The 15,527-nt window shown below is 42.8% G+C and overlaps 1 protein-coding gene across 5 annotated transcripts in view; it reads left to right on the forward strand.

The window, feature by feature from the left end:
• The first annotated feature begins 4,819 nt into the window (after positions 1-4,819).
• SLC16A4 (solute carrier family 16 member 4) overlaps positions 4,820-15,527 on the forward strand; it is a 28,747-nt gene continuing 18,039 nt past the window's right edge. The window contains exons 1-5 of one of the 5 annotated variants that reach the window (XM_016925853.4): positions 5,363-5,559; positions 7,070-7,188; positions 13,494-13,626; positions 14,659-14,802; positions 15,337-15,498. In XM_016925853.4, coding sequence (XP_016781342.1) covers positions 7,102-7,188; positions 13,494-13,626; positions 14,659-14,802; positions 15,337-15,498 — 526 coding nt within the window. In that variant the 5' untranslated portion in view covers positions 5,363-5,559; positions 7,070-7,101. Of the gene's footprint in view, positions 5,560-7,069; positions 7,189-13,493; positions 13,627-14,658; positions 14,803-15,336; positions 15,499-15,527 lie in introns of all 5 variants that reach the window. The other 4 variants (XM_016925855.4, XM_016925854.4, XM_063798581.1 and 1 more) reach the window with 4 other exon arrangements.

Here is a 15,527-nt window from a genome sequence, read left to right on the forward strand (position 1 = left end):
CTCCTGCACGGCCTGAACCTCCCCGACGAGCACTGCCCCCTGCTCCACGGCGCCCGGTCCCAACCACCGCCCAAGGGCTGAGGACTGCGCGCACCACACTGGACTGGTGGGCAGCTCCACCTGCGGCCCCAGTGCGAGATCCACTGGGTGAGGCCAGCTGGCCTCCTGAGTCTAGTGGAGACTTGGAGAACCTTTATGTCTAGCTAAGGGATTGTAAGTGCACCAATCAGCACTCTGTGTCTAGCTCAAGGTTTGTGAACACACCAATCAGCACCCTGTGTCTAGCTCAGGGTTTGTGGATGCACCAATCAGCACTCTGTATCTAGCTAATCTGGTGGGGACTTGGAGAATCTTTACGTCTAGCTAAGGGATTGTGAATGCACCAATGGGCACTCTGTGTCTAGCTCAGGGTTTGTAAATGCACCAATCAGCACTCTGTGTCTAGCTCAGGGTTTGTAAATACACCAATCGACACCCTGTATCTAGCTAATCTAGTGGGGATGTGGAGAACTTTTGTGTCTAGCTCAGGGATTGTAAACGCACCAATCAGCACCCTGTCAAAACGGACCAATCACCTCTCTGTAAAACAGACCAATCGGCTCTCTGTAAAATGGACCAATCAGCAGGATGTGGGTGGGGCCAGATAAGAGAGTAAAAGCAGGCTGCCTGAGCCAGCAGTGAGTGGCAAACTCGTGTGGTCTCTTTCCAGACTGTGGAAGCTTTGTTCTTTCTCTCTGCAATGAATCTGGCTACTGCTCACTCTTTGGGTCTACATTGTCTTTATGAGCTGTAACACTGACGGCGAAGGTCTGCAGCTTCACTCCTGAGCCAGCGAGACCACGAACCCACCAGAAGGAAGAAACTCTGAACACATCTGAACATCAGAAGGAACAAACTCCAGACACGCCACCTTTAAGAACTGTAACACTCACGGCCAGGGTCTGCGGCTTCATTCTTGAAGTGAGTGAGACCAAGAACCCACCAATTCCGGGCACACTGGGATTATAGGTATGAGCCACCACGAACAGCCTCCCATTGCATTTAGAATTAAAAAGTTATGGCTGGGCACAGCGGTTCATGCCTGTAATCCTAGCACTCTGGGAGGCCGAGAGGGGCAGATCCCTTGAGGTCCAGAGTTCGAGACCAGCCTGGCCAATATGGTGAAATCCCATTTCTACTAAATATCCAAAAAAATTAGCTGGGTGTGGTGGTGCACATGATCCCAGCTACTCAGGAGGATGAGGCACAAGAATCACTTGAACCCAGGAGGCGGAGGTTGCAGTGAGATGAGATTGTGCCATTGCACTCCAGCCTGGGCTGTGACTGAGCGAGACCCTGTCTCAAAAAAAAAAAAAAAAAAAAAAAAATTAAGTTCTAACCATGACCTCCCAACCCCTGCATAATTCAGGCCCTGCTAACCCCTTGGGCCAGATCTCATGCCACCCTGTGTCTACCACATATCCCCCTCTGGCACAGCGTCTGGCACATAGGAAGCAATTGTTTTTATTGAATGAAATAAATGAACGTACATTCTCATTTATTCTTCACAGCACCCTTTGAGGTAGGATGTAATGTATCCAATTTATCGATGAAACATAAGATGTGCTGGAAAGAGCTTGAGGCTGGAAAAGTCTCATTTTCTAGTCTGTACAGAGCCAAAGCTGAAGTATGCTTGTATGAGGGAGTCCCAGGACACTTCTATAATAGTTAATTTCATGTGTCAGCTTGGCTGGGCTATGGGATGCTCAGGTATTTGGCTAGACATTATTTTGGGGTGTAACTGTGAAGGTGTTTCTGGATGAGATCAGCATTTGAATCAGTAGACTGAAGAAGACTGCCCTCCCCAATGTGAGTGGAACTCATGCAATCCATTAAAGGCCTGAATAGAATAAAAGGCTAAGAAAGAATTTCTCACTGCCTGACTGTCTTGGAGTCGGGACATCAGTCTTCTCCTGAGTTTGGACTCAAACTCAGAATGGAACTTACACAAATGGCTCTCCTGGTTCTCAGGCCCTCTCAGACTAAAACTTACACCATCAGCACTTCTGGTTTTCAGGCTTCTGGACTCAGACTGGAACTACACCATCAACTCTCTTGAGTGTCCCGCTTGCTGACCAGAGTGCAGGCTTTTCAGTCTCCATAATCATGTGAGTCAATTCTCATAGTAAATCAACCTTAGTATCTCCTCCCCCATCACTGGTTCTTGCTCTGGAGAATATTCTGTTCTTTCTCGAGAACCCAGACTCATTCAACCCCTCAGGTTTGATAATTCACTAGGATGACTCACAGGACTGAGCATTTAGTTGTTGTACTTACATGGTTTATTAAAGTGAAAGGATACAAAGCTGACTCAACAAAGGCAAAAGGAGGATGGGGCAAAGTCCAGAAGAAACCAGGCAGAAGCTTGCAAGAATTCTTCTATTAGTGAAGATACACAGGATGCAGTTAATTCCTCCAGCAATGAGTTGTAACAACATGTGTGAAATGTTGCCAATCCAGAAAGCTTAGTAGAGACTCAGTGCCCAAGGGGGCTGGTCACCAAAGTACCCTCTCTGCCTAGCACATATCAAAATTCCAAGCTCCCGAAAAAAAAGCAAATGTTCAGCATAAAAATTGTATTGTTTACATAGTTTAAGCACAATGATTCACTATTATCATTTAAGGAATGGTAGGAACCCTCCTGAAATCTAAGTTCCCAGTTGCCAGCCAAAGGCCAACCATGTAAACAGGCCTTTCAAAGAATAGGAATCTCAGGCCAGCGATGTTAACTCTTTTCTGAACAAGGATTGAATGAGGGCAAGGAGAGAGTCAACTAAAAATAAAGTATCTTAATTCTAGTTGGTAAAGCTTATTAAAATCTAAATCCATAAGTGTTAAAAATTATTCCTGGGCTGGCTATGTTTGACAGTGGGATGAGGGTAATAGTGGTGATTGCCAAATCATGCTGCATTCTTGCTGAATAGCTTTAGGGCCAAGAGTTAAAAGGTTAGAAGTTGAGGGAATTGTTTATGTTTCGTTAAAGACCCTACAAGCTTTATTAAGACAATTGGGTACAGATGCCAAAATGTTAACTAATATCCCAAAGGTGGCTTAAGAATTATTTCTTCTTGCTATTAGGCCTCATTTGACTAACAAAAATTATTTTTCATGAACCAAGTACCAATAGTAGGTCCAATGTGCAGTCATCTTACATTATATATTGTTAATCCTCACAACAACCTTGCAAAATATTAGCTACGCTTTAGAGTTTTAGAAACAGACTCAAAGAGAGTAAATTGCCCAGAGTCTACGGGCTTAAAAACTGACAAAATTGAGATTATCACCAAGCCTGCATTTCTGTTCATGTGCCTCTATGAAACGTATGTTTGAAGTTCATCTCTGATTACTTTGCTGCCCTCTTGGCCTCTATGAATGACTTGCTGTTCTGCCGCATTTCAAATCTGACCCCAGGCATTAGCATCAGAGTTCTCTATCAATATAAAGCCTATTATAAGACAAAGATGAATAGGAATATATATACACACATATATAATGTATTGTTTACATAGGTTAGGCACAATGATTCACTATTATCATTTAAGGAATGGTAGGAACCCTCCTGAAAACTAAGTTCCCAGTTGTATATGTTCCTATATGTATATGTGTGTATATATATATTCCTGTGTGTGTGTAAGAAAAATATATATATAGCCTAGCATCATTTCATCCTGTGATTAGAATTATGGATAGCTGGCTCCTTACAGTGGTTTATGCCTGTAATCCTAATACTTTGGGAGGTCAGGATGGGAGGATCGCTTGAGCCCAGGACATCGCAAACAGCCTGGGCAACAGAGTGAAACCCCCATCTCTTAAAAAAAAAAAAAATTAATTAGCTGAGCATGGTGGTGCATGCCTGTAGTCCCAGCTACTCAGGAGGCTGAGGTAGGAGGATTGCTTGAGCTGGGGAGGTCAAGGCTGCAGTAAACCATGATTATGCCACTGACTCCAGCCTGGGCAATAGAGCAGGCCCTGTCTCAAGAAAAAAAGAAATCATAGATAGCCCTGCTTTAAAAGAGCAACAAGCGTGCCACCAAAAAAATAAATAAATCAGTCTTGTTTACTAAAAAATGTTTTCAGGCTGGCCACGGTGGCTTACGTCTGTAATCCCAGCACTTTGGCAGGCTAAGGCAGGCGGATTGCCTGAGCTCAGGAGTTTGAGACCAGCCTGGGCAACATGGTGAAACCCCGTTTCTACTAAAATACAAAAAATTAGCTGGGCGTGGTGGTATGCGCCTGTAGTACCAGGTACTTGGGAGACTGAGGCAGGAGAATCACTTGAACACGGGAGGCAGAGTTTGCAGTGAACCGAAATTGCACCACTGCACTCCAGCCTGGGCGACAGAGTGAGACTCTGTCTCAAAAAAAAAAAATTGTTGTCTAGAGTGTATTCATAATTACAAACAGCTCTCTGAAAAGCAAAAAGCCTTCTCTCTTTGGGTTTTCTCCTGTTGAATGTTTATTTGATCCTTGCCACCAGCATCATGTAACTGCATAATCCTTCCATGCTTACACTCACAGGGCACCCTCCCAAACCACTAAGCTGTCCTTCTGCAAGCACTTTAATCAAAAAGTATTATAGAGTTTGATTTTAAGCATCTGAGAAGCCTCTTGCTTCTTAAAAAGGAACATGCATAAATATGTGCAGATTTTCCAGATAAAACTAAAAACGCATCCTTTCGTCTAAAATATACTCTGGTTTAAAATCTGGAATATTGGTGTGGGAGACGAAAGACAATTTCCCATTTGACTTGTTTGTTTTGTTTTGTTTTATGTGGAGGGTAGAGGGAGGAAATGGGAAGAGAAAGTTGAATTATCCCAGTAATTTTCTAGGGGTCTCAGCCTTAACCATTTCCAAAATATAATAAAAAACAATCTCATTAAAATTACTACGAGCATACGTCTTTTGCAGGAGGTGGTTGAGGTAATCAGATCTCAAAAATGCAATTAAAATGGGGTCTGAAACCCCAAATTAGTAACCAGAATCTTTAGTCAATATACAAAAGGCCACACGAATGGGTTGAGCTTACTGAAGATTTCTGTTTGTGGCCCAGGAAATGCCTCTCTCGCCACCCATCCAGGAGTTTTATATTCTCCTGTAAAATAAGCATGTTGTGAGAAGTTCCCTGAGGAAATTTGAAGACAAGTGTATGAGAGCTCTGGAGCCCCATCCCCCTGCCCTGAGCATAGTCGCCAAAAGGACTTTCCACTTAGTTTACTTCATGCTTGCTTTTGAGCCTGCGGCAAAAAATTCTACCTTCTAAGTGACTGTGGGTGGAGGGAGGGCCTGAGATGACATCAAATCACAGTCTTTCCTCCTCCCCTCAGGAAGTAAAGTCCACTAGCAGGAGGGCCTAAATCGTCTGAGCCCTCCTTGGCTCTTACAATGCTCACTTGTTTTCACAATGCAGCAAAATGAAATGCCTTAGAAAAAGAGTAACATTCCAGAAAACGGTGTAATTTATTTTTCTTCCTTAATTGCCCCATCTGTGGAGGATTTCTTTGCTGAACACCACATCAAAGGTAAGATGGGAATGGGACTGTGTGCTGGGTTGGTTTTCTAACAACGACTGGCATCTCTCCCCACCCAGCCTGCTCACCAGATGGCCATTCCGCATACCCTGCCAGCTGACTTTCCTTTCCAGTTAGAAACAGTCAGCCTTCGACCCGACAGGGGAAATAATGAGTACTGTTCCCCCTTCCTCAGAACATTTACATTTTCTTTTTGCTATCATTCTTTATATACACTTGTTTATTTTACGGAACCGATTGGGAGAAGGTAGCATAGTGTCATGTTACTCCTGAATACTTCAGCATGTATCTCCTAAGAATATTCTCTTGTGGAAGAGGTTCCAAGAGGTTAACCTTGGTACAGTATTCTGTATTATACAGTCCATATTCAAATTTCCCCAATTGTCCCCACAAACTGTCTTTTACAACTTTTTTTTCTGATCTAGGATATATTCAATAAGCGGGTATCGCATTTCGTTGTCATGTCTGTTTAGCTCCAAAAATATTTACATTTAGCAAATGTTTTCTAAGGAGAATTCCTAAACTCAAGGCTCGCCTTCCCTTTCTATTTCTCTTAAGCGTTCACCCGGAGGACCAGCAGGGTGACGCACAGCTTCTCCAAGAAACTGGCTTGCAGACCTGGGGGGAGGGACACTGAGTACAGTTCTAGGAGTGGCCACCCCACAGTCACTGAGATCAGGCTTTCCAGGTAACTAAGTCCTTAGTTGCATCAGGCAGACTTCATCTGTAACTGAGGGGTTAAAAAAAAAATTACAAGTGGTTTTATATCATAGGGAAAAAGGTTTTTTTTCTGTTTTGTATTAAATTTCAACTTTTATTTTAGATTCAGGGGGTACATGTGTAGGTTTGTTACAAAGGCATATTGTGTGATGCTGAGATTTGGAGTATAATTGAACCCCTCACCCAGATAGTGAGCATAGCATCCAATAGGGAGTTTTTCAACCCTCCTCCCTCCCTATCTTGTAGTCCCCAGTGTCTGTGGTTCCCCTCTATGTCCATATGTACCCAATTTTTAGCTCCCACTTATAAGTGAGAACATGCAGTATTTGGTTGTTTCTGCATCAATTTGCTCAAGATAATGGTCTCCAGCTGCATCCATATTGCTGGAAAGGATATGATTTTGTTCTTTTTTATGGTGGCTGTGTAGTATTCCATGGTGTCTATGTATCACATTTTCTTTATCCAACCCACTGTTGATGAGCACGTAGGTTGATTCCATGTCTTTGCTATTGTGAATAATGCTGCAGTGAACATAAAAGTGCATGTGGCTTTTTGGTAGAACAATTTATCTTCCTTTGGGTATATACCCAGGAATGGGATTACTGGGTCAAATGGTAGTTCAATTTTTGGTTCTTTCAGAAATCTCCAAACTGCGTTGCACAGTGGCTGAACTAATTTGCATTCCCACCAACAATGTATGAACGTTCCCTTTCAGATAAAAAGTTTAAAAGTTTAGATTAGTTTCTGGTCCACTGAATCAACTGTCTTGGATTTATCACAGGGATCTTCTGCATTTAAAATAGAAGAGGCATCATGCTGAAGAGGGAGGGGAAGGTCCAACCTTACACTAAAACCCTGGATGGAGGATGGGGATGGATGATTGTGATTCATTTTTTCCTGGTAAGAATTCGCTTTTTTCCCCCTTTCCTATTGCCTAAAAGCAGGCTTTCTGGAGAAAGGCTCAGAGCTGCCTACGAATAGGATCACTTAGGAAATCTTTGGCATCTGAGTGGAGGGGTGGGCAGGAACAAGGCCAGGAGCTGCCAAAAACTGCTAAAGTCAGAGGCCCATGCCGAACCCAGGAGAAAGTTGAAAATGCCCCTAGAGCAAAAGCGGAAATGTTCCTGGGCTGGGTGTGGGGGCTCACGCCTATAATCCCAGCACTTTGGGAGGCCTAGGTGTGCGGATCACTTGAAGTCAGGAGTTCGAGACCAGCCTAGCTAACATGGTGAAACCCGATCACTACAAAAATACAAAAATTAGCTGAGTGCAGTGGCATGCACCTGTAGTCCCAGCTACTTGGGAGGCTGAGGCAGGAGAATTGCTTGAAATCAGGAGGTGGAGATTGAAGTGAGCCAAGATCGTGCCACTGCACTGCAGCCTAGGCAACCATGAGAGACTCTCTCAAAACAAACAAACAGAAGTGTTCCTGAATCCAGTCATCTACTCTTCCTATCATCTCTTAAACCTGAGAATGCTCAGTCACAATCAGCAGTTCTGTACTGGCTGCATGGCAGTTAGGGTTTGGGGACAATCATACTTTTAACCAACCCAAAAGTAGCACTGGGAGGTGCTAAAAAGTGCTCTGGGGGTGATCTCCCCAGTTCAGCCCAGCATAGATAGAACACTGTGGGCACAGCCCCTTCCACTGATAAGGGGTGGGGACATTTCCTCTGTTTGGCCTGCTGTCTACTTCCCAATCCATCCCCACTAACTGTAGTTTATGCTGTCTATATTTCCGATGTGTTTGGAAAGGGAGGACAAGATTTTGAAGGGGGAGTCTGATTATTCTCCTTTACCCATAAGCAACTAGATGAGGCATTCCATTTTTTAAATTAACTTCTTTCCCTCACCCTCCCAGGGGTTGAGGTGTGACAGTGGTGATCTGCATCATCAGCATGCCCATTCCAGAATGTTGGTGAACCCCAGCTATGCCCCACACAGCTCTCCAGAGAGTGGCACCAGCTGCACAATTCTTAAGTGTTTCCAGAGTTCTATTAACTTTGAGATGCACTAAAAAAAAAAACACCCTTTTCTTGCCGACACTTCCCCCCTACTCAGCCCTACAGTAAGCAGCTCACGGGGAAAGGTAGCACAGGTCTTGGTGCCTTCTAATAATCCTATAGTTCACATGCAGATATCTAAGAATTCTACAAATAGGATGGTGGGAAAACATCAGGCCTCCTCCCTCGTGCTAGACAAGATAGGGGCAGAGGTCCCCAGCCAGGATTTATGTAATACAAAACTCTTAACACATAATAGTAGTACTTGCTAAACATTAGCTTCAGTACTAAACAATCTCATTTTCCCCCTAGAATATGTTATTTTAGGGGAATCTCATTTTCCCCCTAGAAATGTTACTAATAGGGAAACTAAAGGATGCCCTAAGTCTGAGAGCCCTTCCTGGGGCTGGGCCACCTCCCTAAATCATAGGCTTTGCAGAATAGGCACTGTTGGTGAGGATCTCTAATTCTCCTGCCTTTCTCCCCAGTAACCACCCTGACTTTTTCTACATTATCCTCTGAGGATAGAATGGTTTTTGATCAATTTAGTTGCTGATAGGAAAAACCATCTAATAACCAGATTAATAAACACTGTCCCACTTTTAGGGTGTGATACTGCTTACTAAGCACAAAAAATGCACTGGATCCTCAAAATGTTAACAATAAATTCAGGGGCTAATCCCCCACTGTTGTAATGTGGATACTTGAATGACTGTGCTTTTGTTTCTGTATGACTTACAACTGTTCTTTTCTATAACAGATGAGCTCCTAGTAAGTGAAAAATAACAATGTTCTTTGGGAGCTTCCTACTTAAAAAAAAAGAGAGAGATTCATTCTAACCAACTTACCACACTTTATATATTTGTATGACTGTTTTCTGTATTCAGTCTGTCTTACTAGACTGAATGTTCCATGGGGGCAGGGTCTATGTCTGCATTGCTCATGAGTATATGCTCATTACCGTAAGCCCAGTGCCAGTATACAGCCTGGAACATAGTAGGCACTCAGTAAAATACTGTTGGTGGATGGATAGATGGATGGATGAATTGATAGCTGCACACATTTATGAATAAACAAATAAGGATGAAGGGGATAGTTGATGAAACTGAAGAGATGAGAATGGCTCTTGAGGCTATGAGAAGCTAATGAGAAAAATTAAGCAGGGATGTGCTAGATTTGCATTTCAGAGAAATGTGACCAGCAGATGCTACTGAGAGGTCAAATAGGAGAGAAATAACAAGACTCTATTGGTTTAGCAACAAAGAAATCTAATAACCTTGATAAGAGCTAGTACAGTGGAGCAGTGGGGGCCAAAGGTAGTGAACTTTAGTTTTCAGTGGAGTAGCAGAATGACAGAAAGTGGAGATACCTAATAGACTATTTTTTACAGAAGTTTGCCTGTGAAGGTCAGGAGGAGCTAGGGTGATACTAGAAAAGGACGCAGGATAAGAAGTTGTTATTAGATAAAACTAACTCTGACAAAGCCTGGTGCCTGTATTGAAAATAAGTCACTGAGGCTGATCCAACTCCTTTCCCAGACAATAATTAAAATGATCTAGTGAGGAAGCTCTTATTGGAGGTGGGGTGTGGGGGAAGTCCTGCTTAAGGTGTTCCTGCCAGGTTCAACCCAATTAACTGCTCTTAAAAACAAAAAGAAAATGAGGGGACTGGAGAAGTTCCAGGGTTTTTGCTTTATTTTGGAGTGAGCCATTTACAATGTATGATGTGGACTCTGGTAACAGAACTAAAACCCACCAAGCTTGGTCTAAGACATGGGATTATGTAGAATAATGCAGATTTATGTAGTCTGCTAAATTAACTAAGGAAAAACCTAGACCTTGGGAGAGATTTTTAATATCTTTGAGTCAAAACTGAAACAAAGTTGGAAGACTTCAAGTTAAGGGACGGGAAGCATGGTAGGTGCAAAGGCTCTGCCCTTGGTCTTCTTGATACATAGTGGACACGGACCCAGTTATTAGAGACAAGTCCTAACCATTCACTGCTGCTACACGCAGACACCAAGGACAGACCAGAGATGAAAAGCTCTGAACTGGGGGACCAGTAGCTAGCTAAATTTAGGTAGCTAAGAATATAGAGGTCAACATCCTCTAGACACCAGCACAGAACCCACGTCCATAGAACAAAAGGAAGTTTACTTTACAGAATGATGCACTGTATTATTCCTTGCTCATGAGAGGACACAATCATCACATTATTATGAACTGAGAGAAGAAAGTCTAAGTCATTTGAGATCTGTGTATATTTTCTAACCTAATTTCTAGCCTGACAGAAGTGCCTTAGAGGAAAATTATGGTTATAAATTGCCTCAATGGGGGCCTGATAAAATGTCTTTTTAACTTTTGAATATATAGTCCTGGCGTTTATAGCACTGTTCATTCTAAATAAGTTTTGTTCCTTTTATCAAATCAGAATGGGAAAAAGTATATTAAGAGACTTCTTCCTCACCACTACCACTTTTGCAATTTCTGAGCATCGCCAGTAGTGATGGGGTGAAAAGAAGGGGGCAGGTCTTGACCATTATTTAAAAGCAGGGGCTGAGGGAGGGAGGTGTCTAAGAGAAGGCACATCTGTCTTTCAAATGAATGGGTGGATGGTACCAATAGAAAAAACTGAAAAGAGTAGGCATAGGATAAGGGAAATATGAGTTTATGTTTGGACAAGTTGACCAGAAGTTATAAAGATATGGTAGACAATTAGGAGTCTGAAGCTCTCGGGAAAGCAGAATGGAAACCACAGTTAATTGTTTGAGTGTTAAGTGCCAAATATTAAGTACTTTATCAGAATTTTCTCAATTAATCTTCACAGTCTTATGAGCTAGGTAATATTTTCATCCCCAATGCCGCCTCCCCCATCATAAAAGCGGAAGCTTAACCCATGTGACGTGCGAAGTTGTTTGCCCAAGGTCACGCCCCAGTAGGAAGAACAGCCTGGATGCAAGTTAAGGCAGACTGATTGCAGAACCCTGTTCAGCTACACCACCATAAGTATGCAGGTGGTAATTAAAACCTTGAGAGTAAATGATTGTCCAGGGAGCAGGTATCAAGCGAGATGAGTACAGAACTGTAACAGGCAGGCTGAGAAAGTGGAATTAATGAAGGGGAACCTAAGGCTTTGTGGTTCTTTTATTATTATTAATTTTGAGACAAGGTCTCACTGTCGCCCAGGCTGGAGTGCAGTAGTGTGATCGCTACTCACTGTACCCTCGACCTCCCAGGTTCAGGTGATCCTCCCACCTCACCCTCCCAGGTAGCTGGGACTACAGGTGTTATACCACTATGCCCAGCTAATTTTTTGTACTTTTTGTAGAGACGGGGTTTCGCCATGTTGCCCAGGCTGGTCTTGAACTCCTGGGCTCAAGCGATCCACCCACCTCGGCCTCCCAAAGTACTAGGATTATAGGCAGGAGCCTCCATGCCCAGCTGGTTTTGTGGTTCATAAGCAATGCATGGCCAGGTTGAAAGCAGAAGTGGCCTTGAAAAGCCAACGCTACCAAACCCCTGGAGACAGAGAGTACACCTGGGCTTTACGAGTGAATGCAAACCCTGGCTAGGTTCCCCTCTAGACCCCTGTGGGATAAAGCATGACTGTTACTTAAAAACGGAAAGAAAGAATAGCACTTAACAGCCTCCCGGCTAACTAGAATTCTGAGAAATAAAAGTTAATACTCCACAGAAAGAAAACCTCATCTCCAAAGCAGCAATTCTAGTGGAGTACAGGTAAGGAAGATTAGGTGGGGCAGAAAGAAAAGGATGGGGCCCCTGGCCCAACCTTAAGATGGCCACAAATCCCAGTTAATCCAAAATTAAGCACCCCTTTTCACTCTTGAGTGTCTCAATTTGGATGATACATTTTATGGTCAACCTATTTCTATATCAAGTGAAGGAAGGTACTCAGCTCAGCAGCAGAGTTAAATCAAAACTAATCTAAGAACTGACAGGAATAATTATTCCTCTTTTGGACAAACACTTTTCTCCCACAAAGGTAACTGGAATTAGCTGTCTTTAACAGATGCTACTGAGGGCAGTAAAAGAGTGCCAGGTCTAGAGTCAGTCTAATCTGGGTTCAAATCTCAGTTCCAGTACCCCTATTTTAAGCAACTTTTTACCTCTCTAAACTTCAATTTCCTGATCTTGGAACTGCTGTTGCAAAGTTATAACTGAGAAAATTATTACAGTGACAGAGATCTGACCTAACCAACTCCATCTTGCTTCTAACTTCCAAGCTGTCCTTGTTCATTCCCATGTGTAGGCTGAACTAACTTTGGGGGAAACTTAGTTGATAGCTTAACTTTGAAAGAGAAACTAACAGCCCTTTCCAAAAAAAAAAAAAAAAAAAAAAAACCTCCTTTTAACACCCCTTTCCAAAAAAAAAAAACAAAACACTTCCTTCCTGCCTGGGGACTAGATTGCCTTTGTAGGACTAACACATTAGCCATAAGATTAGAAATTATGGTTTAGGAGTCATACAGCTGGAGGCCACAAGACTGACCCTCCCCAAATTGCTCGGGGGATAACATCACTATTGTGAAACCTAAGATCAGTGCTTGAGATAATTTGCAGACCCTGCATTTGATGGATCAGCTGGCACCACCCAGATTAATAAACTGGCTCATCTGGTTGTGGGTCCCCCTCCACCCTTCCACCCAGAAGTGACTCAGCGCAAAAGGGCAGCTTTGATAGAATTTCATCTCTGACCCAACCAATCAGCACTCCCAACTCACTGGCCTCCCACCCACCAAATTATCCTTAAAAACTCTGATCCCCAAAAGCTCGGGGAAACTGATTGGTCTAATAAACTCCAGTCTCTTGCACAATGGGCTCTGTGGGAATAACTCTTTCTCTATTGCAATTCCTGTCTTGATGAATCAGCTGTATCTAGGCAGCAGGCAAGATGAACCCACTGGGTGGTTTATTTGGTATAAATTATTTGGTACACAACATTGGCATGCCTATTCCAAAGCCATGAAATGAGGATTAAATGAGATGTTTCCATTTAAAATGCTTAGCTACTTTAAAAGGAATGACTTCCCCCATAAAATATAAGATGTATAATGAGGCTGAACCAATAAGGCAAACTGGTAAATAGTAGTAAGCTGAGGGAATCATAACTTCTAGTAGCTGTAATTGCCTCTGTAATGGCTCACTTACCACCTGAGTTGGACTCTGGTCTGCTTTGATTTAGGTGAATGTGTTTGTGATGGGGATGACCAAGACTTTTGCAATTTTCTTTGTGGTCTTTCAAGAAGAGTTTGAAGGCACCTCAGAGCAAATTGGTTGGATTGGATCCATCATGTCATCTCTTCGTTTTTGTGCAGGTATAAGGCTGGCAATAAGCTTGCTGTCTAAGGAGAAGAACCACAAAGGGCAATTCCAAGATTCCTATTCAAGACTGAATAGGAATTCAGTTTCTAAAATTAAGGTTCATTTACTGATATGTAACGCTGAGAAAGTAAGGAATTGCAATATTTAGCTTCCACTTGACTTAGTAACAAAGTTGGGAGAATCAGCATTCAAACAAAGAAAGCTGAAGAATTATTAAATGCCATGATTCAGTATTTCATGCATTGCCTTTCCAGTCTGTTAATGCCTTAATATAGGTTCAATGAGTTAGACCCTCAACCTGGAAGTTAGGCCATGAAGTTCTAGTTATCTAAGTATATTCAAAACAATTTTATTTATTTATTTATTTTTTTGAGACACAGTCTCTGTTGCCCAGGTTGGAGTGCAGTGGTGCTATCTCGGCTCACTGCAACCTCTGCCTCCCAGGTTCAAGCAACTCTCCTGCTTCAGCCTCCCAAGTAGCTGGGATTACAGGCGCCTGCCACCATGCCTGGCTAATTTTTGTATTTTTAGTAGAGATGGGGTTTCACCATGTTGGCCAGGCTGGTCTCAAACTCCAGACCTCAGGTGATCTGCCCACCTTGGCCTCCCAAAGTATGGGATTAAAGAGCCATGGCATCCAGCCTCAGAACAAATTATAGAACCAATTTCTTCTCCTTTTATTTGGAGCTGTAACAGGGTGGAAGAGCAGATAAGTGATTCAACCGTATTCTAGTCATTGACCACTAGATGCAATCTTTTTGTGGAGGTTCTATAATGCATTTCAAATCATCTCCCCTCCAAACCTTACTTACAATCAACATTTCCTTTTAAACTCCCCTTCCAAAAACTAAAATAGTGTGGGACTAGTGATATTAAGAAACCCGATATGAAAATCTTTTTTGAAGAATACGTAATACTTCAAAGTAAACAGTCCTCTTGCTTTCCTTGTCATTCATTTAAATCGCCATCAGAGGATAAGGGATGCCAGATCATTATTTACCTAAGAATTGCTTTCTTCTCTTAAGGTCCCCTGGTTGCTATTATTTGTGACATACTTGGAGAGAAAACTACCTCCATTCTTGGGGCTTTCCTTGTTACTGGTGGATATCTGATCAGCAGCTGGGCCACAAGTATTCCTTTTCTTTGTGTGACTATGGGACTTCTACCCGGTGAGTCCATTGTAATTATGTGACCATAGAAGGCCAGGAGTGGTGGCTCACACTTGTAATCCTAGCACTTTGGGAGGCCAAAGTGGGTGGATCGCTTGAGTCCAGTTCGAGACCAGCCTGGGCAACATGGTGAAACCCCATCTCTACTAAAAATACAAAAATTAGCCAGGCCAGTGGTGGCACATGCCTGTAGTCCCAGCTATTTGGGAAGCTGAGGTGGGAGGATTGCTTGAGCCCAGGAAGCTGAGGCTGTTGTGAGCCGAGATTGTGCCACTGCACTCCAGTCTGGGTGACAAAGTGAGACCCTGTCTCAAAATATGTGTGTGTGTGTGTGTCTGTGTGTGTGTGTGTATATATATATATATATATATGCATCCATCCATAGAAGATAGAAGATGGAACAGGACTCTTCCCTTCTACTGTTCCTGGGTCCAAAAGGCCTAGCTGTATTATCTCGGATCCAGGAGATTATCTTTTCTGTTACCAAGCCACTTAATGTGAGAGTGATTCTAAACTATTACGTTTTTCTTTTAGGTTTGGGTTCTGCTTTCTTATACCAAGTGGCTGCTGTGGTAACTACCAAATACTTCAAAAAACGATTGGCTCTTTCTACAGCTATTGCCCGTTCTGGGATGGGACTGACTTTTCTTTTGGCACCCTTTACGAAATTCCTGATAGATCTGTATGACTGGACAGGTACGTCATTCTAAGTTTATTTACTATCA

This window comes from Pan troglodytes, chromosome 1 (genome assembly GCF_028858775.2).
Source record: "Pan troglodytes isolate AG18354 chromosome 1, NHGRI_mPanTro3-v2.0_pri, whole genome shotgun sequence".
NCBI classification, from domain to species: Eukaryota; Metazoa; Chordata; class Mammalia; order Primates; family Hominidae; genus Pan; species Pan troglodytes.